Source organism: Ovis aries, chromosome X (genome assembly GCF_016772045.2).
Source record: "Ovis aries strain OAR_USU_Benz2616 breed Rambouillet chromosome X, ARS-UI_Ramb_v3.0, whole genome shotgun sequence".
In the NCBI taxonomy this organism is placed as follows: Eukaryota; Metazoa; Chordata; class Mammalia; order Artiodactyla; family Bovidae; genus Ovis; species Ovis aries.
In genome coordinates, this window is record NC_056080.1 from 37175327 (window position 1) to 37198967 (window position 23641).

General features: G+C 41.6%; 1 protein-coding gene and 1 long non-coding RNA gene across 7 annotated transcripts in view; one reads left to right on the plus strand and one right to left on the minus strand.

Annotated features, from left to right (window-relative positions):
- The window catches only part of LOC121818383 (uncharacterized), a 38381-nt gene extending 20039 nt beyond the window's left edge, over positions 1 to 18342 (plus strand). For 2 of the 4 annotated variants that reach the window (XR_006058438.2, XR_009598936.1), the window contains 2 exons: positions 9678 to 9837; positions 17688 to 18342. This is a non-coding gene — a long non-coding RNA (uncharacterized LOC121818383). Of the gene's footprint in view, positions 1 to 9677; positions 10833 to 17687 lie in introns of those variants that run through there. The other 2 variants (XR_009598935.1, XR_009598934.1) reach the window with 2 other exon arrangements.
- DYNLT3 (dynein light chain Tctex-type 3) lies at positions 12681 to 23572 on the minus strand. Of its 3 annotated transcripts, none has more exons than XM_027962770.2 (5): positions 23510 to 23572; positions 20269 to 20310; positions 15757 to 15880; positions 15072 to 15149; positions 12681 to 14461 (listed from the first exon to the last, which is right to left on the minus strand). In XM_027962770.2, the coding sequence occupies exons 1-5, from the start codon at positions 23537 to 23539 to the stop codon at positions 14385 to 14387; spliced, it is 351 nt and encodes a 116-aa protein (XP_027818571.1). In that variant the 5' UTR covers positions 23540 to 23572; the 3' UTR covers positions 12681 to 14384.
- Positions 23573 to 23641: the final 69 nt, after the last annotated feature.

The window sequence follows — 23641 nt, forward strand, 5'->3', positions numbered from 1 at the left end:
CTCCCTGAGCCACCCCCTCCCAGTGTTACTGCTTCTTGTGACTTCTCTACAGTACTTTCTACCCTCTGAACACACCTGCTTATTGTCTGCCTCTCCACTAGAATGTAAGCTCCAGGAGGGGAGACTTTTGTTCATTTCTTTCCCAAAAGCCCAGAACAGGGTGTCTGGCACATGATGAAAACTTAAGTAACTGCTAACTGGATAAATTACTGACCTTACACTGTTCTGTGTAGGGAAGAGACTAGAGCAGGAAAGTAGGTCTTGGGAGTTTGGCAAAAGGTGGCCTGGAAGGGCCACTGAGGGGTACAAATGAGACCCAACTGAGAGGTAGTGAACGAAGCAGATCAGTCACTGCCCTGTCTCTACTGCTTATACTCAGAGGCCTGGGAAATGCGAATTCCAGTGTGTTAGGTTTAGAGGTTGACTTATTCTAACCATCTGAACAAATTACAAATGTTTTGGGAAAAGCTGGAAATCTCTGACTGCCGGGGTCCAGCCCCAGTGGATCCAGGGAATTTGAAGGGTGGACGGCGTCGGCATGGAAAGACTTGTTTATTTATTAATGAAAGATTAGATTAAGAAACTATAGTGTAGTAAGATTAAGTGGAGGAAGAGGGCTGAATAGCTTGGTTTACGCGGAAGGCCAATAAAATTCCAGACAAGGAATTTGCACCATCTACGTTGGGCCACCGGTGCCCGCTTGAATATCTAAGGGTGCCTCGCCTTAAGCTCCCTTTCTCGCGGGTCTTAACAGCCGGGGCAAGTAAGTAGACCTGGTGAGCCTCCGCGCTCCAGGTGGAAATTCAACCCGAAATTAAAGTAAAGAGCAGAGAGAGGGAAAGAGAGAGGAGAAGAAAGAGAGAGAGAGACACGGGGGGAGCCAGAGTGCCAAGAAACCAGGCCGGGAGACTAGTTAGAGAAGCTGGTCCAAGAAGCTGGCCCCGGGCCCCAGAAGCTGGCCCCGGGCCCCCGGTCCCTGGCCCCAGGAAGCTGGCCCCATCCTTTATTGTTCAGAAGGCCTTTTATACTTTTGATAAAACACAGAGATCAATGGGTAACACAAGATTATGTAGTGTTCGCAGCTCAGGCTCTTTCTATACATCATTTGGTATACAAAAGGTCTCAGGTGATTTACATTATCTTCTGGCCAAGAGGCTTGTTAACACTTTTTGGCTCTCTTCCTTAATGAATGTTAATCTTGTTTCCCCTGAAGTGTTTTTTCTTTAATCTACATCTCCTTAAAGCATTAACATTAAAGTTACATCTCTATAGAACAAAGGTGCAGTGGGATATAACAAAGAAGGTACTTAACTCAAAGATCTAATGTTGCTAACACAAGGTCTACTACTTGTTTTTCTAACTATATCTACAACTAAAGGATGTGAAAATTTGGCAGCAAATATTGATTCAACAAATGAAACCTTTAATCAGTCCTATTCTAAAGATTTTGACTCCTCGGAAGCTCCTACATTCCTAGGATGTTTTAAGCTTCCTGTGCCTCCTGCGGTCAGGAGGCCTCAAACAATCACACGCGCAGCTGTAGGAGTCCTGCAGGCAGGCTAGAAAGCCATCAGAGGGTTTTTTGGATTGAAACACTCTTTTAAATGCAGAAGACTAAAGCCCTGAATTGACTTTTTCCAGCAAATATCAGAAGAGTGGAAAAGCAGAGCACAAAAGCCGGCAGATTTTTGTTGGGGTACATGCTTAGGAATTTCCAGAGGGGTCCCTGAAGTCTGAGCACGCCTTGCGTATGTCAGCTTCCTTCCTCATGACCTTGTCACGGGCGGGATTCCTCACACTGGCTCCCGGCATCTGACTATCCATCTTGGATAAGTGATCAAAGGCAGCAGGGAGCCATGGTTTTTCATCTCCGGGAGAACAGACTTTGGAGCTTAGACTTCAGGACACACTCAATGGCATCCTTCTGTCCCCTGGTGGCAGCACAGCTAAACTGCACAGGGAGACAGATGCCTTGAAGAAAAAGAAAAGGCAAAACAAAGATGTCAAGCAAAGGTTGCCGCTTTCAAAGCCTGTGCCCACCAGAAGTATGTGCACATGGGTGTGTTTGCCTGGGAGAAAGATCTCTAAGTGTTTATCCTTTCTGAAATCTGATCATGCTTCCTTACTCAGGTGACTCCAGCATCCCAGGGGACTAGTTTTCACAAAATACATTACCTCAAACAGCTAGGTTTGGACATAAAACACACCCCTTAATCCAGGCCCTGGACAACCTCCTCTCATAACCATCTGCCAAACATGTTTGTAGAGAGGATTTCTCTTGTGGCTGGGAGGTTGACAAAGGCAACCTCAAAGTTCCCTCCAGCTCTAGGCTTCAATGACTTCACAGTGAGCCCTTGTCACTTCATTCCTTTGACTGGAGTGGGAGTCTGGCCAGCCCTAAGCTTCCTGCTTCAGACTCTCACTTGCTGGAGGCATCTGCATTCCCCTTGAAATCGTCGCTGCTTGCATCTTACTTCTGCCTAGCAACATGCTCCTTTTTACAATTTTTAAAATTTTTTGGCCACACCATGTGGCATTTGGGATCCTAGTTCCCTGACCAGGAATGGAACCCACACCCCCTGCGGTAGAAGCAGAGTCTTAACCACTGGACTGTCAGGGAAGTCCCTAAGCAACACATTTCTTATTCTTGATTTTGTGTAACTAGAGAACGTATCTTTAAACTGTGTTGTGAATGTAGTGGGCTCCCAAAGTTAGCGGTTCTCTCTAACATGCATATGGATCGCCAGAAGAGAATGTTGTAAATGGAGAATTTCAATTCTTCCCCATGTCACTCTCTACCTCTGATTCAGCACATCAAGCAGGGAGCCTGGGTATTTTCCTTTTAGCTGTCACTTCCAGTCTTTCCACTGTAGGTGGTCTATGGACGACCTTTGGGAGATACTGGAAAAAATGGTAACAAGAGAACAGAGTTCTAAGGCCCCTCCTCTGACACTGCCCTGAACCATTAAAAGGAAAGCATCAAGCAGTTTGTAAATATCATACGTAGAATTGGATTTTCTCAGAAGATATGTCCTGTAGGCTGACGTGGAGAAGAATATGATCCAGTGTTGCCAAGGCTACTGGCCTCAGCCGCTGATCACTCTCCTGTCTTTCTGGCTTCTGGGTCATGGCCAGCTTTAAGCCAAACTTCCTGCTTGAACCTGCTCCCTTGCTTGGTGCCAGTCTTGGCTGGATTTTCTGTTTATCCCATCTTAATTCTGTAAAGTCCTATAACATACTATGAAGGGAAAAATTACCAGAGAAGCTTCTGGACAGATGCAAACAGTTGATTTAGCATCGAATATATATTAGATGAACAGACTGTTGCTTTGGATTTTTTATTCTGTGATACTAAAGGCCCTAACCTTCCCTCTTCACTTTATAGATGAATAAAGTACTGTTTAGAAAGATGAAATGATTACTTCAAGATCATGTAGGCAACTGGAGTTAGAGCCAAAACTAAAATGGAGGCTTGTTACTCCCAGTCAAGTGCCATTGTTGACTCTAGAGAGGCAAAGCTACAGGCCTTAATGAAGCTGATCCCAGTGAGTGGTGCTCTGTGCGACTTTTTTTTTTTTTTAATGTTAATCGTAACTCATTTTATTTTATTTTTGGCTGTGCTCAGTCTTCGTGGCTGCACAGTCTTTTTTCTAGTTGCAGCAAGCGGGGGCTCCTCTTCATTGGGGTGCACGGGCTCTCACTGCAGTGGCCTCTCCTGTGAAGCACAGTCTCTAGGCCATGTGCGCTTCAGTAGTCGTGGCTCACAGACTCCAGGGCACAGCCTCAGTAGTTATGGTGCATGGGCTTAGTTGCCCTGCAGCATCTGGGATCTTCCTGGATCAAGGATCAAACCTGTGTCCCTTGCATTGGCAGGCAGATTCTTAACCACTGAAATAATAGGGAAATCCACTCTATATGATTTTAGATACTTTAACAAACCTTATTCAGCTCAACCAGTGAGAAACCAAATCCCATGGCATCCTTAGATTTTCTCTCGTCTTGGCTCCCTAGACCTACCAGTCATGAGTTCCAGATAATTCAGGCTCCACTATATTTCTTACATTTACACATTTCCTTCCTACTTCCACAGCACTTGCTGTCTTGAACACTTGCTGTTCAGGACAGTCATCCAGAAGAAAACCTACGGCAAGTTCTCTGCAGCACACACGCACACACACACAAATACACATAATCATAAATAAAGAGCTGGGCAGGTGTGACACCCTGAGCATGACAAAAAGAGCAGGCCCAGTGTGTATGATTTTGTTCTTTGTTGGGGGAGCTATACTGTGATTCACAATGAATTCCATTTTAGAATGGATCTTTTTAAGACTTGGCACAGCATCTCTTTACCTATATGTGTATATGTTGTATATTTATACATGGCAGAGGGAATTCTTTCCCATGTACAGATATATGTGCTTGCTGTTTTCCAGAGTCTTAACTCTGTTCTCTCTTCTGAAGACAAATGACAAAAAATACAATCTATTAAGAATTAAAAGGTACTCATCTTATAACCCTGGAGAAGGCAATGGAACCCACTCCAGTACTCTTGCCTGGAAAATCCATGGACGGAGGAGCCTGGTAGGTTGCAGTCCATGCGGTCGCGAAGAGTTGGACACGACTGAGCGACTTCACTTTCACTTTTCACTTTCATGCATTGGAGAAGGACATGGCAACCCACTCCAGTGTTCTTGCCTGGAGAATCCCAGGGACGGGGGAGCCTGGTGGGCTGCCGTCTATGGGGTCGCACAGAGTTGGACATGACTGAAGCGACTTAGCAGCAGCAGCAGCATCTTATAACCCAATAATTCCACTTTTAAAGTGTTTGAGAAGCATTCACACGTGGACACAAGGAGATTTGAGCAAAGGTATTCATATCAGCATTGTCTGTAAGAGTGGAACACTGGAAACTACCTAAATGTCCACCAATAGGAAATGGAATAAACTATGGCCTGTCCATACTATATGATACAATATAGCAGCTAAACTCAACAAGGTGACTCTGTATATGTTGACATCAAGAAAAAAAAGAAATCCCAAAAGCATACTGTTGCCTAAAAGGAGCAATCTGCAGAAGAATATGCATTATATACAATAATACATGCATATATGTATAGAAATGTGAAAAGAAACAGAATCATATATATCAAAATAGCAATAATTATTAGCTCCTATTACGCTTGGGAGTGGATGGCAGGATAGGAGATCAAAAGAGGACAAGATGGAAAGCAAGGGGCTTTTAAGCTTTTGTTATGTGGAAAAGCTTGGTGTAAAACAGTGCATTTATGTACTGTATAATTTAAGATAAGTTTTTCAAAGTAATATATGATTGTTTCTAACCACATAATACATAAGGTGACATGTGATACTTCCCTTTTCTTCCCCACAGTTTCTCTCTTCCCCTATTGGTGGGCATTTCAGTTGTTTTCTTCTTCTTCTTTTTAAATTAGCTTTTACAAACAGTATTTCAAGGAAAATTTTTGGTTTTATCCATTTATGTTATTATTTCTGTGATATAGATCTTAAGAATTGTGATCAGTATTGCAAGGAAAATTTTTGTTTTTATCCATTTATGTTATTATTTCTGTGATGTAGATCTTAAGAATTGTGATCATGGAACATAACACTTAAAAAATTGATAGATGCTGCTGAAGTACCCTCCAAAAAGAGCATACCAATAATCCATAGAACAGTAGTTCTGTGGTAACTCTCTAGATCATATTATCATGATTGCAACAGTAATAGCTGCTTCCAGACATACTGCGCTGGCCTTAAGGCCAGATAATAGCTGACTTAATTTCCTTCCCCTTGCCTGTTGACTACTGGTGGAACAATCGCAGAGCCCGCTGCATCAGCCTAATGGGGGAGGAGACTGGGATAGTGTGGGAGGGGAAGGTAGAGGCCGGTAGACCATGAAACTGACACAAATTAATGACCCATGGGCCACATTAACCCACAGATGTGTTTTCTTTGGCCTGTACAATGTTAGGCTATACAGTGCTTAAAAAATACATATTTATATATATCGAAATCAGTGCCAAGTGTTAAAGGAGCAGTGCTTAATCCCCACTCACGTTCTCTTTCATATGGTTCTCCATGTGGAGAATCATTAATTTCCTTAACATTCCTGATCTTTCTTTACTCTCTCTCATTCCTGACCTGGAAAGTAGAGTGCTTCTTCTTCCTGATTCATCAGACAGTGAGTGTTTATGCTTATGACTGGATGGTAACTCTAATTCTGGGTGTCAGTATACTTTATTTATCTACTAATTTTTGCCTGTGCTGGGTCATCATTGCTGCACACCAGCTTTTCTCTGGTTACAGTGAGCAGGGGCTACTCTTCACTGTGGTGCACAGGCTTCTCATTGCAGTGGCTTTCTTGTTGTAGAGCACAGGCTCTGGGCATGCAGGCTTCAGTAGTTGTGGCTCATGGTTCAGTAGTTGTGGTTCCCAGGCTCTAGAGCACAGGCTCAAAAGTTGTGGTGCATGGGCTTAGTTGCTCTGCATCATGTGGGATCTTCCCACACCAGAGATCGAACCTGAGTCCCCTGCATTGACCTGCAGATTCTTATCCACCATGCCACCAGGAAGCCCCTGAAAAGTGTGAAAGTGTTAATCACTCAATTGTGTCTGGCTTTTGTGATCCCAAGGACTCTAACCTTCCATGCTTCTCTGTTCATGGGATTCTCCAGGCAAGAATACTGGAGTCAGTAGCCATTCCCTTCTCCAGGGAATCTTTCCCACCGAGGGATTGAACCTGGGTCTCCTGGATTGCAGACATGGCTACCGTCTGAGCCATGATGGAAGCCAAAATATTAAAATATTAATAAGACCAGTTCCCCTCAGTCCCATTCTCTAACAAAAAGGTCATTTACAAAATTTTTATGATTTTTTTAACTGAAGTATAGTTATTTCACAATATTGTGTTAATTTCTGGTGTATTATACAACAAAGTGATTCAGTTATATAGATCCATGTATTATATATTATTCATATTCTTTTCCATTATGGTTTGTTACAAGACATTGAGTTCCCTGTGCTATATAGTAGGACAAGTTGTTATCTATTTTATATATAGTAGTTTATATCTGCTAATCCAAAACTCCTAATTTATCCCTCCCTCACCCACTTTCCCCTTTGGTAAACCTAAGTTTGTTTTCTGTGTAAGTTTGTTTCTGTCTTGTAAACAAATTTATTTGTATATTTTAGATTCCACATGTAACTGATATCATGTAATATTTGTATTTCTCAGAAAGGTAATACTTTGGTTTTAATTTTTCTCCCTGTCTTTTAATTTGTTCAGAACTCAGGAATGGAAGAGGTATACTAATTATGAGACCCACCCACCCACCTCCCCCAACCCCCGCCACCACTAGGTCCAAATACCAATGTTGAAAAATACTGAGGCTTTGAAATTGAGAGCCTTCACACATATTTCTGAATTTCTTGCAAAGCTGGAAGATTAGGGAACCCCAAAACCTTGTTTCTAGATGTTAATAATGACTGGGGCTGAGGTGTAGCCTCCATCTAAAGGAGCATGTGCTGTCAAACACCTCACAGTCTTTAATATTCCCTATTTCTTTTCTGATACTGAGTCATTTTCTGATATTGTTTAAATCACTGAGATGCAGCATCCTGTGATAATGGAGTTGTACTAAATAAAATGATGCCCAAAGGTATCCACTTATCAATCCTCAGAACATGTAAATATGTTACATGGTAAAAGGACTTTGCAGATGTGATTAAAGCTCTTGGGATGAGGAGGTTGTCCTGGGTGGACCCAGTGTAATCACAAGAGTCCTAATAAGGGAAAGATAAGAGGCAGGCACCTCAGAGTCAAAGGAGGAGATGACAGAAGCAGAGATCAGAAAAGAGAAGAGATTTGAAATTGCTACACTTCCAGTTTTGAAGATGGAACCACTAACCAAGAAATGTACAGAGCCTCTAGAAGCTAGACAAGGCCAAGAAAAAAAAAAATGGATGCTCACCTGAAGAAGGAATGCAGGCCTGTTTAAACTTTGACATTAACCCAGTAAGGGGCTTCCCTGGTGGCTCAGTGGTTAAAGCATCTGCCTGCAATGCAGGAGACGAGGGTTTGATCCTTGGGTCAGGAAGCTCCTCTGGAGGAAGAGATGGCAACCCACTCAATATTCCTGCCAGGAAATCCCATGGACAGAGGAGACTGGTGGGCTACAATCCATGGGGTCGCAAAGAGTTGGACACGACTGAGCGACTATGCATGCATGCACACAGCCCAGTGAGACCACTGTGGACTCCTGACCTCTAAAACTTACTGTAACAGAGGCAATTCAGGTTGTTTTCAGACCACTGAGTTTAAGCAGCAACAGAAAACTAATAGAAACATTAACAAGAAGTATTTCTTTGTTTAATTGAAGTGCAGTTGATTTACAATGTTGTGTTAATTTCTGGTGTACAGCGAAGTGACCCAGTTATGTATTTATATATATTTTTATATTCTTTTCCATTATGACTTATCACAGGATATTGAATATAGTTCCCTGTGCTGTACAGTAGGACCTTGTTGTTGATCCAGTCTACATATAATAGTTTGTATCCCCAAACTCCCAATCCAGCCCTCCCCCATCTCCTTTCCCCTTGGCAAATAGAAGTCTGTTCTCTACGTCTGTGAGCCTGTTTCTGTTTTACAGACAAGTTCAATTGTGTTGTATTTTAGATTCCACATGATAGTATATGGTATTTGTCTTTTTCTGACTTGAAAGTATTTCTTTTCACTCACTTTATTCAGATTTCCCCAATTTTACTCGTACTCATTTGTATTTAGTTCTACATAATTTTATAATGTGTACGTTTGTGTATCCACCACCACAGCCAAGATACTGAACAGTCCCAATACCACAAGAATTCCTCAGTTGGCCTTTTATAACACCCCTACCTCCCTCCTGCACATTTCTTCTTCCCTCTCCACTATGTCTAACCTCTGGCACCCACTAATCTGTATGACATTTTATTTTTATTATTTTTAAAAATTTTGGCTACATTGGGTCTTCATTGTGGCACAGGCTTTTTGTAGTTGTGGAGAATGGGCTCTGGAGTGAGTGTAATCAGTAGTTGGGGTTCTTGGGCTTAGTTGCCCAACCAGGGATTGAACCCAAGTCCCCTGCCAAGGGGGGGGGGGGCTTTCCTGGTGGCTCAGATGGTAAAGAATCTGCCTGCAATGCAGCAGACCAGGGTTTGATCCCTGGGTTAGGAAGATCCCCTGGAGAGAGGGCATGGTGACCTATTCCAGTATTCTTGCTTGGAGAATTCCATGGACAGGGGAGCCTGGTGGGCTACAGTCCATATGGTTGCAGAGTCAGACACGACTGAAGCGACTAACACTTTCACTTTCACTTTTAACCACTGCATAGGAAGGTGGGTTCTTAACCACTGGACCACCAGGGTAGTCACTGTTTGCCATTTTTTAGACTTTTGTTTCAAAATGTTATATAAATCGAATCATAACAGTACTCTTTTTGGATTGGCTTTTTCACTCAGCATAGTTCTCAGGAGATTCATACAAGTTCTTGTGTGTGTTTTCTGAGTAACAGCCCATGTATGTACCAGTTTGTTAAAACTATTCACTGGTTGACAGACTAAGTGGTTTCTAGGTTTTTGCTGTTACTGACAATGCTGCTATGAACATTTATGTACAGGTTTTGTTCTGTTTTTAATCTCCCTATGCTGGTGATTCTAAACTGACCACCAGACCACTGCCATCAACCTGCTCCCTGCCTATACACCACCCCCTCTGCCACATTTGCTGCTGACACCATTCTCAACACTGCTGCTGGCGTTGCTGGTATTCAAAGCGTGGTATGTATTCCCTGGGTTGGAGGGTGGTAGAGAGGAGCGGGCAGCTGTGATATTTCTGCTAATAAGAAAACTTGGATGAGTCCTTGACAAGATTTCTGCTTTCCATCTTCCCTTTTTCTCCTGTTGAATAATACTCTCATTTTACAAACCAAAATTCAGAGAGAATTACTTTGCCTGACCAAATGTGTCCCAGCCACCTCATGGATTAAAAATAAATTTATGGATAAACTATCATTGGGTCAGGTGCTCAAGCCTCGTGTAACATGTAGCCATTCCTGGGTAAAGAACATCTACTTCCCCTAAATTTTTATGCGGCAGTCATTTTATCTTTGGCCTGTGCAATTTTGTGTTTGTGTGTGTGTGTGTGGTATGATTTCTAGCAGGAGGCACTGAATGGGTGACTACCATGTTCAGTGTGTATGGATGATTCTCTTGCTAGAGGAGATGTCCATCTTAGCTATTAAAAAAAAACCCAAAAATCAGTAAATAAAACATTAACCTTTTTATAACGTTCTTTCAAATAAGGTTGTAAAATGAACCCCAAGACAATATAAAATTACCTGTACACCAGTAAAAAGTGAGGTGATATACATCAAAAAACGAATACTTTGGAACTTCCCTGGCAGTCCAAAGATTAAGACTCTGCCCTTCCAATGCAGGGGCCATGGGTTTGATCCCTGGTTGGGGAACTAAGATCCCACATGTTAGAAAAAAAATGAATACTTCAGTTTTGGAAAAGTTGACTTCATTCTTTTAATAAGCAGAGTACAGGTTTGGTTTATTGGTAAGGTCTCTGAGTCCAAGATAATAAAAACATAATATATGAAAGTACCCTGTATTCCATTGTTTATAACAGAACAATGAAAAGAAAAAAGTCCTCAAATTAAGGTATAATTTTTTAAGTGGCTACGAAACACCTCTTACTCTAAACAGGGGTTGGTAAACTCTGGCCAGCCTGTCACCTATTTTTGTAAATAAAGTTCTATTGGAACATGGTCATGCGCATTCATTTACATACTATCTTGGGCTGTTTCACACTACAATAGCATACTTGAATAGCTGCAAAGGCCTATAAAGTCTCAGATATTTATTACTTGGCCCTTTAAGAATGAGTTTGCTTTAATTATTAAGAGACCACAACTGTAGTCCTGATCATTTTGAGTGGTACTCTCCATGAGCATTATCTGTAGAAGCCTATGTTAGCACATGCAGCTTACTCCAAATTCCTAGCATACAAAATTAAAAATTAAGGAAAAGCTAGTACATGATATAATATTAATTTTCATGGAGAGTTTCTCTATAAGGTATTATAGGGATTGAAAACAGAACTGTCATTAAGTAATAATGCTGCCTCATGTAAAATTCTGTGCTGAGAAGCTTGACTGGAGATATCTCAAGTTAGAAGCTGGCGTACAGAAAAACATCTAAAAAGACAAAGCATTCAATAAAATAAAAAAGCTTATTTTGGCATGAAGCAAGTTAAATACACATTATTGGCTAAGCCCAGGCATCAAATTCCCTGACTTGGTTAGGCAGAACTGCAAAGACACTTCCCCATACAGTCTTCACCTTTAAAGCATATCCCAGAGGGAGGTAGCTGCCCACATTTTATGTCCTCTAGGGAAGATCCCAGTGGTGCCTATGAATGTCTATACAAAGTTCCAGCTTCATCTCTGAGATCCTTAGAAACCATTTTGGGAAGAGACGCTCTTCATGAAGTAATTAGGGGCCATTTCTAATTAGGCCTGGATTGTCAGTATTTCCTACATATTCAAGGATGACATGGAGTGACACTGAGTGGGACCACAGTGAGAAATACGGGATTTGCAATTAGACAAGGTAGACTAGAAACTCCTGGACCCCTGAGGTTGCTGTATGTTGATGGTGGCTACCTAAATCTTGGAAAGGCTGAATGCTTAAGATGCTTTTATAGGGAGTTTAGTAAATATGCAAAGGTCAATTTTATTGAATTATTAGACATTGAAACTATAAGCCTCTTTAGCCACAAATATAACTCTACCTCTGAATATAAAACAAGTTCCCCTTGGGTAGATTTTAGTGCATGGGGTGAAATTTTCAATTCATCTCTCAAACTTTTCTTTGGTGTCTGTTATTAAAAAAAGACCTAATTCCTTTACCACACACACACACACAAAATTACAGATTTTTATCCCACTTTTAAAAACCTGTTATCAAGGATACAGTTTTTTACTCAAACTTTAAAAATACAATCTGCAGCATCGTAAGAGTACCTTAAAAATATGATGACGACTGTAGGTGATGAAAATGCTTTCGGTGACTCATAATTAGATAACACCCAACTTGGAAAGAAGAGCAAAAAAGTACTTCTTATCAGAGAAAACGTAATGAGATGTTGCCATCATTTAGGGCTGTATACTGGTACTTTACAAACATAAAATTATAGCTTTACCAAAATCCGAGTTAGTACTTACAGCTGAATACCCTAATTTTACATACTTTAAGTCCTTAATTAAAAAAACACAAAACAGCAACAACTCAATTGCGAGCTGACAAATAGGACAAAATTCCTTGCCACAAATAGTTATTAAAAGCTAATAAATAGTTACAGAATATATTTTATACCACTTTTTTAAATAATTTTTTGTTAAAAAATAATAGAAGGCATAAAATAGGAGCTGTTATTTATGTTAACATCGGTGTTCACCCAGTGAACACCAGTGTTTGGGTTGCTATTTTAACGGCATTTATTCTGTACAACGTATCTCTGTGGTCCAACATTCATTTCATGTCCCCATTCTTACTATTTAGAATTTCTTAAAGACGATGTCATTTCTTATTCAATGATCATCCAGAAGCAAACGTACAGTGCAGGAAGATAATCTTTATTACATTTTAACTAGAAACAGAGCAGATAGCAAGTTCACGAGGTATTTTTGATGATTATTCTTTTAAAATCAGGCTTCAATAACAATAGTCAAAAGCGAGCCTTAACTGCACAGATATATTTTGGTCACTATTATAATCTTCAAGGGCACCAAAGCCAGCAGTGTAAACTAACATAAAGGTAATTACTGAAAATTTTAATGTGCCAGAGTATATATCACTGCATTAAACTCTATCCTTATATTTTCTTAATTATCTTCTTCAACATTGAACAATTATTGTTACTCGGCAAAATATCAAACATGCACACAGCATGCCTACAAGAATACTCTCTTAACACTGTCAACACTAAGCCTTCCTTTCCCCCTGGAATTCAATGACTCATGGTTCTACTCCCTACATGTATTAGTGGTAATATGCAAATTGATATTATTTTCAAGGTTAAATAACAGACTGACTTTGCATTTGGTGGCCAGCTGTGTACCCTAATTTTTTATCAGTTCTTTCTTTCACAAATTTAACTACATTTCATAAGCCCTGAGATATTCAATAACCTGCTAATGATTGTATACTTTTAATCTATACTCAATTTGAACCCCTCATAAGTACTTAAAATTATTTACAGATGATTGTAACTAAAGCAATGATGGAATTTACTACTTGTGTATTAGACTGATAATAAGGCCTTTAACTAAGAGTTGCATATTTTATGCAGTTTTTTGCTTGCTAGGAGCCATTCTTAAAATTACATCAATAATTCTCTGTCAGTAATAATTGCTTTTCATTTGCTTATTCCTACTTGGATAACCAGATTCACTTTTTTCCTCTCTTGTAAAACAACATTTTTTTCTCTTTCCCAGACGTAAATGTTGTCCAACTGACTAGGTACCAAAAGAAAGTTTGAACAGCATATTGTTAACTATGATTAGCAGAAAAATAGCTCATAATAGACATTCAATAAGTGCTTCTTCCATCTGGAATGAATGAATTGTAAGGCAGCTGTTGGAGTCTTATACTTTTGTCATATGCTGTAACTAATTTTGTTTACCTAGGGAATTCAGGTTACCCAATTCAATTCACTCTCAGATGTAAATCTAAGAATTTTAAATTTTAAAAAGTGATTTAGCTATTCTCAGAAAAGGTAAACAAGTTAATAATAACAGTTGCTACTAGTTGATGGGAAAAAAAAAAGGATGGGATTACTTTCCACTAAATCATACACACAACTGAGGAGAAATAAAAAACTAAGCATTAACTGATTTTTATCATTTTCTCCACAGTTTTCCTTGCAGCATTTTTGTTCATATATTTATCCCTGTTAACTTTTCTAGCTGAACGAAATTTTAATTATCTGCATGGATTTCCCCATCTCCTTACATACACATTGTTAGTGAAAAGCTGGTGTAAATTTAAGAGTGTATTTTCATGTCATGCCATATTTCTATATTTGTTTTTTTGCTAACATTAAGTTTTCCCTGTTTAAATAATTCTGTATGGAAGATGAGAAAATCTGCCAACTTCCTATGAGACTGCTTGCTTGCACTATTCTGTTTTTGTTGATAGATTTGAAGCATATTGCACACTTGTCATCTAGCATATGAATAAGTAACTGTTACTCTTTTTAGAAAGGATACACTGACAAATTCTTAGGTTAATGGCTTTGGCCAAGTATTTTTAGCCAGCTACAGGACAATAGCAATGGCAAAAACATTGACGATACAGTTCATGGTTCGGTTCTCCCATCTTACAGTGCAGGTTCCTGAAAACACACAATGAAAGGACTCAGAAACATCAAAACCTCAAAATTACCAGGAATATATATACATTTTTCATAGGTTTTAATAGCATATTTCCTACAACCCATTAACTCTTCCTATTTCCTATTTGTCTGATAGCAGACTTGCCATTAGGTATAAAGCAATTCTGTTGATCAAGTCTTGTGGGAATTTAAGTAGAGATAAAGATTTCATAACAAGGACCACTATTTAACTTTGCTAGAAGTTATTTTGTTTGAGTCAGCTTAAAGTCTCTTTAGGGCTTCCTTGGTGATTCAAAGGTTAAAGCGTCTGCTTGTAATGTGGAAGACCTGGGTTTGATCCCTGGGTCGGGAAGATTCCCTGGAGAAGGAAATGGTGGGTTCCCAGGTGGCACTAGTGGTAAGAACCTGCCTGCCAGTGCAGGAGACATAAGAGATGTGGGTTCGATCCCTGGGGCAGGAAGATCTCCTGGAGAAGGAAATGGCAACCCACTCCAGTATTCCTGCCTGGGAGATCCCGTAGACAAAGGAACCTGGTGGGCTACAGTCCACGGGGTCACAAACAGTCGGACAGGACTGAAGTGACTTAGCATGCACATACAAAGCCTCTTACCATCAGATGTGGTGTCCCAAAAGCATGAGCTGGCTGTGTGAAAGCCATATGGACTCCTCTGGACCACGGCACAGGTCACTAAAAATAAAGATGCAGAGTGAGAACACTTAAAACGAAAAGTAAGTGTTTGAGTTCAGAGCAGTAAATGCTATATAAATAAATAAATAACATAAAACAAAGCATTCAGAGAATCAACTGAAAAACATGTCTCTCATTTTGATGATTTATTACCACAGTTGTGAACTCACTGGATCCAGTCTGTTTGTTGCCCAGTGCCATAACCAATGGTAATCGTACCGCAGGAAAAATGTGGGCCAAATCATGTGCCTTGTCCCATAGGCATAATTCAGACGCAAAGAAAATCCATATTATGTGTCACCTCACAGTCCTACTGAAAAGACAGTAGGGCTGAGACGGTTTCAGTGAAAATAACCGGTGCAAATGTAAAAGGTGATGCTACCAACACAAGCAGATGGTTGGCAGGAGCAAAACTGCTTTTGAGTAGCAAGAGATCTCTATCTTTCAGGTATTATCACAGATTATTTGGGGATGAATAAGCCAAAAGTCCTTAACACCCTATTAGTATCCAACTTGAGGGTCTATCATTCATTTACATTTTTTAAATTCAGAGAAAACCACAGAGACTAAAGTGAGTAAACTAATGAGGAAGGACACAAATACTTACCAATATACTTATAAGCTTTTCCCAGCTTAACCAGATGTGCTAGGGATTGTTCCACTATGCTTGCAGTCCATTGGTTGATATTGTTCTGATTATAATCTTCACCTCCCAAGACCCCATCTATACACTAAAAGGGCAGAGGACAATTATACACATATTGCAGGAAAAGATTTATTCAAAATATAAAATATACTTATAACCCAAGAAAACATTTTAGAAAATATGCATCTGGTAAATATTTATTATGCATTGTCTCTAACTGTTGGAGAATTTTCAAAGCATTTCTGCATGCATTATCTCATGCTGAGATATTACGGACCATATAAAGATAAATGTGACATGGCCTCTATTGTAAAGAACTCAACAGCCTAGCAGAGAAGCTAATAAAAGAACTCTGTCACACAAGGAAGACCAATGCAGGGTGATAAGTTATGTTGTAAAATGCTTATGGGGGGGGGTGATTTTAAAAGGGTGATATCAACTGGTTAAAGAATGGCTTTGCAACAGCTGAGATTTGACCTAGGTTTCAGATGCTAGAAACAAAGGAGGCCAATGAAGAATATATTTCTCATGTACAATAATTATATTTTCATCCATATAACTGCTTAGCTATCAAAGAGCAAGCACACCTACCACTAAAAGTGAATCATCAACAAACATTACTTTTCAGGCGCTCTAGAAATAGACAGTTAATATTTTTCCAGTGTTTACTAGCATCCACTTCTGATACTTGATGAAGAGCACTGGTGTAGCACCACAGTCTTAGGTTTTAAGACTCTACGACTCAGCTTTAAGACTCACTTTAAGACTCACCTCTCCCACCCTTGTGTGACTTTTGCAAGTGACTTCATCTCTTGAAACCCCTATTTTCCCAACCACTGGACCACCAGGGAAGTCCCTTATTTATCTTATCACTAGAAGTTTGTACCCTCTGACTGACATTTTCCCCACCCCATGACAATTATCATTCTATTGCTTCTATGAGTTTGGGTTTTTTTAGATTCCACATATAAGTGAGATCATATAGTATTTGTCTTTCTCTTGACTTATCTGGCTGCTACTATTTTGAATTCAAGTGATAGAGCCAGGAGAGTTCATTCACAGAATCCAGCTTAACAAGACAGACATGCACACAGGTGCACAGCTTTCATTTACTACAACTGGACTATAGCAGAGGCAGAGCCGGACACGACTGAAGCTACTTAGCAGCAGCAGCAGAGGCATTCATGGCTTCCCAGGTGGCTCAGTGGTAAAGAATCCGCCTGCCGATGCAGGAGATGCGGGTTCAATCCCTGGGTCAGGAAGATCCCCTGGAAGAGGAAATGGCAACCCACTCCAGTACTCTTGCCCGGAGAATCCCAGGGACAGAAGAGCCTAGCAGGCTATGGTCCATGGGGCTGCAGAGTCAGACACGACTGAGCACGCATGCAGAGGCGTTAATGGGCTTCCCTGGTGGCTCAGACAGTAGAGTCTGCCTGCAAGAGGCATTAATTAATATGGAATCCTAAGCTGGATGGTATAATTTCTTCACTAATCATAAAATGTAAAAAGAGAAATGAAATTTAGAGGAACTGAAGAAAGTAACGTGGCTCAAATTATTCTCCCAGGATGTTCAATAACATGAAGAGTTAGGAGAGTCAGTGGGCCAGCAATTTCATTCTGGCTTTACCATTCCCAGGCTGGCAGTCTTTGGGAAACCTCTGCCTCTCCCTAGACTGCCATACCTTAAGGAGAAACAAGAGCCCTTGTTCCCTTTCACATTATCTAATAGGACCACTTCAGGTTCTGTTCGAGACAATAGAAATATCCGGGGCCTGTGGATGCCACTGTAAATAACCCTGCTAATTACTATTAATTAACATTTAGCATCTTCATTACCATTAACCAGGAGACCTACTAGATAATGAGGTCCTTAATCTGCTCTGTATCCATAGGGCCAAACTCAGAAGCTGGGCATGCAGCAGGCACGCCATACATGTTTGCTGTTGCAGTAATATTGGCTTTGATATACTCTCTGGACATCCTGAATCAAATGTACTTCAGATTAAGCTCCAAGTTAATTCCATTTGTAACCCACTTTTTCTACCAAAATGTGTTTGTGGCAAATTCTATTACTGACAATGAATAAAATATATGTGTATCACTGATGAGTGAGTGGCTCTAAGACTTCAGTAGGAAAAATATATTAGCAGAGGAGCTCAGAGCAAGGACTCTAACAAAATAAGGAGATTGGCAAAAGATAAGAAAAACAAAAATGCCTGCTGAAATTATACAGTCATCTGGGAAGTGCTGAAATGTTTTCAGTAGCGCTCTCTCTCCCCACCCCACTCTCTGTCCACCTTCCCTCCCTCCCCCACCTCTCTCCCTCAACTTTTTAATGTCTCAATAGCAAACAGAGTTAGCTCAGGAGAGGAAAAAGAATAGACTAGTAGCGAAATGCCACCTGTGGGAAACCTGAGATGTCTTTCAAGTCTCATATTTCATATGAAAATTTCAAATGAAGCTTGCTTTTGACTCCAAAGTGTATCCATTGGTATCTGTTGTACCCGTTTGTTATCTGTGTTTGAAAATAAACATTTATTTATATTACTTAACTCCTTCTTGCAAGTATGGAAGTAAAACTGATGCCCTAAAAACACACTCAGTGGCTTCTAGGACCACCTAACCACCAGTAAGTATGTGTATCACATTTTAAGAAGCATGGTTCTTTTACCTGAATAAGCTATTTAAGTACAGTGAATATATAGTGAATTCACTATTTTTGTTTTTCTTATCTTTTGCCAATCTCCATATTTTCTTAGAATCCTTGCTCTGAGCTCCTCTGCATGTGGGTTGAAAAATCCAACAGAAGAGTTTACAATGAAAAGCAAAAATCCTCTCCTTCCTACATTTTTCCCCCCATGCTTAGCCCCCCTCTGCAGAGCAAACACTTTTAGGGTACAACTGGTTTTTTAAATCTCTTAAGGGTCCCTTACATATCTCCAGATAACGTTTTTATTGCTATGACATGAAAATTTAGTTCCCCGTGACCACCTGCCACCTCCTGCCCCTCAACCGTGTCCCCTCAATATAGTAAATTCACTATTTTTACTTCAGTATATTTACACCATTAGGAGCGTGTTTCTTTTCTACTCTGGATGTTTCCTTCCACACAGAGGATTTTTCCTGATCATCCCTGGCCTCTTGCCCCACCTGTTATCATTCCTCCCCATGGAGGGGGAGCAAGTTACCTGCTGATGCTCCACCCTTCTCATCTGGGAGAGCCAGTCTCCAAATGCCTTGGACTTGAGTATTGACTTTCTCCTTCCCTCTTCACCCAAACCAACGAAAGGCACCAGCCTGGTTAAGTGTTGCTCTCTGCTGACTCTAACTTTTCCCTGGATGCCTCTGAACTGAACCAGTACGCAGTTTGAAAAACAAGCTCCCATCTCTAATCTTCTTGTTGCTGTTCAGTCCCTCAGTCATGCCTCTTTTGCAACCCCATGGACTGTAGCCCACCAGGCTCTTCTGTCCATGGGATTTCCCAGGCAAGAACACTGGAGTTGGTTGCCATTTCCTCTTCCAGGGGATGTTCCCAACCCAGGGATCACACCCACATCTCCTGAATTGGCAGGTGGATTCTTGACCACAGAGCCACCAGGGAAGCCCCAATCTTTAATCTAGTTTTTAACCAATAACAAAGGTGATATTTGATTCTCCTTCTACTCACTCTTTGGTCTTTTCATGTGGTTCATAATGCGTGTAAAGAAGCAGGTACCATTGAAAAGACTCCTCCAATACCTCAGCATCCTTTGCTTCATGTTCCATCCAGCAAGGACAGTCTTTCTTGACTCTCCACTTTGAAAAATGAGGCTGCTATCACTCCTGCCCTCCCATGACCCATGCTATCTTCCGCCTCCCCAGTGCCCTCATTTGTGCTTCTGCATTGTCAAAGTACGGAAAACTTTGCATTTTTAAAATCATGATTTCATTTAAAAAATTAATTTTAAGGTGGTTTAGTATTTTTAACTCTATATTGTATTTGTTACAATATTGCTTCTATTTGGCAGGGGGAGGGTGATCAAACCCATGGCCCCTGCACTGGAAGGCAAAATCTTGACCACTGGACTGCTAAGCAAGACCCTGCATTTTGTTTTAATAATGAAATATTCCTGGCTATAAAGTTCTAATACATGATTCTGAACTATTAAACATTTAAAATAATATTCGGCCCCATTGGATTAAAAGTTATTTTATTCAAAAGACAGAAAATCAGCTTTAGAAAACAGCAAGCCAATATTCTAGATCAACACTTAAATATACCTTTCAGGCCCCAAGATGCCTGAGAGCATACAATATGACTGTCAGCATGCAATATAACAAACACAGAAGCAGCCCTATAAAGAATTAGTGAATGAATATTAAAAATCTTGTTTTAATACTCAGGCTTTTAACTTTGTACTGAAAGTAAAAACAGAGTTTTAAAAAATTTCACCAATCCATCAATCTTCAAGATAAACAAGATATATAACTCACCTCTTTAACAATATTGTGGGCTTCATCAGCATTGAAGCCAACCTAAAGATGGAAAACAAAAGATATAGTGGCTTTCAACACAGACTTCCTTCTCCTGGGAGCTATGATGCTACACAGAATACCCTAGGCTGGCCTAGACAGGTATTAGTGACGGGACCACAGTGAAAAGGGGCATTAAGATTACTGAGGCTACTAATCCCACCTTGATTTTTAAAATCGCAAAATGCCATGCCACCTACCTCCCTGGAGATTTTCACTTATTAGCTCTCGGGCAGAGCCTGCTGCTGCTGCTGTTAAGTCGCTTCAGTCATGTCCAACTCTGTGCGACCCCATAGATGGCAGCCCACCAGGCTCCCCTGTCTCTGGGATTCTCCAGGCAAGAACACTGGAGTAGGTTGCCATTTCCTTCTCCAATGCAGGAAAGTGAAAAGTGAAAGTGAAGTCGCTCAGTCATGTCTGACTCTTTGCGACCCCATGGACTGTAGCCCACCAGGCTCCTCCATCCATGGGATTTTCCAGGCAAGAGTGCTGGAGTGGGATGCCATTGCCTTTTCCACGGGCAGAGCCTAGGCAACATTTTTCTTAAAGTGCTTTACTCATATGGGGCTTCCCAGGTGGTGCTAGTGGTAAAGAATCCACCTGCCAACACAGGAGATGCAAGAGATGAGGGTTCCATTCCTGGATTGGGAAGATCCCCTGGAGGAGGAAATGGCACCCCACTCCAGTATTCTTGCCTGGAAAATTCCATGGGCAGAGGTGTCTGGTGAGCTACAGCCCATAGGGTCACAACAGAGTCAGGCATGACTAAGCGCGTGAGCACTCATATACACACTACTATATATAAAATAGATAATCAACAAGGACCTATTTATATAGCACAGGGAACTCAATATTCTATAATAACCTACATGGGACAAGAGTCTGAAAAAGAATACATATATGTATAACTAAATCATTTTGTTGTACACCTGAAACTAATACAACACTGTATATAAAATAAAATTTTTTTACAAAGATATGGGCAGCACAAGGAAAAAAAAAAAGTGCTTTCCTAGTGATTCTGGTGAACACCCAGACTGCAGATTATTGTGTTGTAAAGCTCAGGAAACAGGAGATAGACATATGATGTGTTATCAGAACACAGGAAATAGTTGTGACTAAATAATGAGGCCATGAAAAAAGAATGCTGATAAGTTTGAATTTTGTTCTTAACTTATGCTTGGCAATTTATGTGGCTTTCCTGAGTTAAAAGTTTATGAAAATACTTGATCATTCCAAATTACTGTCACTTTATAACATATAAATAATATTTAGACCTTTAATCTATGCCCATAATACAACAGGTCTGACAACTCTGTCTTTCTTGGGGAGTGTCCTGATACAATCTTGAGTTAAAAGCAACTATTAATGACTAAGAAATGTCTTAGAGTCAAGAAATAGGTTATGTGATAAGATCGCAGTCTAAACCAAAACATATCAGGTAGTACATGACTTGTTTCCATGGAGACATTTTTTAGGTGCTTTATGACATCAGCATGTTTGTAAATCCCACTATACAACAAAATAGTTAAAAAACCAAGTAAATTCTGAAAATAAGTACCTTGTTGAGTACAGATTTAAAGTATTCTCAACTTATTTAATTATACCAGATAATTCCCCAACAACACCCTAAATCATCAGAATAATCATGAAAACAGGTATCACAACTGCCCCTATTAAAATAATTTTACTTTCAAATAAGGTCCTATCTATTTTCAAAAGTGGTCTACAAACTAAATAATGTCCATTTCCGTTCAGTTTGGAAGGTCACCAGGGAATCAGGTTGTACTGGATGGCCATGGTAACACATGTAATTTTATTTCTTTTACCATACAGGCATTTAGGGGGTACCGCCTTAGTAGCAGCAGCAGTACAGAACCCTCTCAGGAGTCAGGAGACTGGTACTTTCCCGGGATATGCCTTGAGGATGAAATTGCTTATGCTTCAATTTCTAAAATAAGAAAACCACTAACCTTGAAGCGTGTATGCCACCTGCATCACAGAAGCCTGAGTTTAAATGTGATCTTAAGCTTCTGCAAAAGCCCACATCCTAAAGAAGAATGGTCCAGAACGCCCTTCGAGGGCTCTAATAATACACTATTTTATGCTGCACCCTCCACCATGTGCCTGCCTAGTTTTATTTCACGGCACCATTCACCTGTGGCTACCACTGGACAGAAAATGTCTTTGTCTGTTCTGCCCTGTCACAGGTTATGCTGGGATCCAACAGGCCTCATCCTCCTCCTGGTTAGAGAGAAGCCAGAGTTGTAGCTGTGTAGTCTGAGGTCTGGGTTCAAATGGAGCGGCTGTCATTTCTGGCAGTTCTAACTTTGACTTAGCCGCCATGAAAGTCACAGTCCCCCGTGGGTAACAGGAAGATGACAACCGACATCACGGGCTTCTGGTGAGGTTTTGGGAAGCCTGAGTCAATAAGCAAGGGCTCCTAATCCATAAAGTACCTCCTTCCAAACCACCCCAGCGAGAGTGCCATGGAGGGGGAGCGGCTCTGTCTCCAGGGCCTCGCTTGGCAGGGATGTGGCATCTGCTTTGGGGACACCAAGGGGCAGAGGAAGCAGCCAGGAAGACCGGTTCCCAAGGCCCGCCCTGTAAACGGGCGGCTCCCGCCCCCCCACGCACCCCAAGTCAAGGCTTCTAACCTTCGGTCCCGACCCCACTGCGAGCCCCCAGCGCTCCCAGTCGCCAATGCCATCCTGACTCTCACCCCACCCTCAAGGCCTCGGGGTCGGGGGCCGGAGAAGGGAGGGGCGGATCCCAGGCCCTGTGGAGAGGACCTGGGCACGGGGGACGCTGCACCCCAACTCTGCTGGCTGCTGGGGCCAGGAGACCACCCTGCCGAGACAAAGCGCCGAAACGGGCGGGGGCGGGGGCGGGGGTCGCTCGGGGGCGGCGGAGGGGCGGTACCTCGTCGCAGGGGCGATGGTACTCCTCCATGGTGGCGCCGAGTCTCCTGTGGGGCGGAGCTATGGGCGGGTCAAGCTCCGCGGCCGCGCACTGGCCTCGGGGGAGGCTCCGCCCCCATTTATGGCCCGGGGCGTTCCCTACGCAGGCCCCGCCTTTGTGTCCTCACAGTGGCTCTCCCTTCCTTTCTCCTGGCTGCCGGGTGCCAGGAAACCACCCTGCCGAGACAAAGCGCCGAAACGGGCGGGGGCGAGGGTCGCTCGGGGCGGCGGAGGGGCGGTACCTCGTCGCAGGGGAGATGGTACTCCTCCATTGTGGCGCCGAGTGTCCTGGGGGGCGGAGCTATGGGCGAGTCAAGCTCCGCGGCCGCGCACTGGCCTCGGGGGAGGCCCCGCCCCCATTTATGGCCCGGGGC

Coding starts and splice junctions, on each gene's coding strand:
- DYNLT3 (XM_060407226.1), bottom strand. CDS start 23,259: ATGGAGGAGTACCATCGCCCCTGCGACGAG. Junction 20,311..23,229: donor ACCATCGCCCCTGCGACGAG/GTACCGCCCCTC, acceptor TTCCATCTTTAG/GTTGGCTTCAATGCTGATGA. Junction 15,150..15,756: donor AAAAGCTTATAAGTATATTG/GTAAGTATTTGT, acceptor CTTTATTTTTAG/TGACCTGTGCCGTGGTCCAG.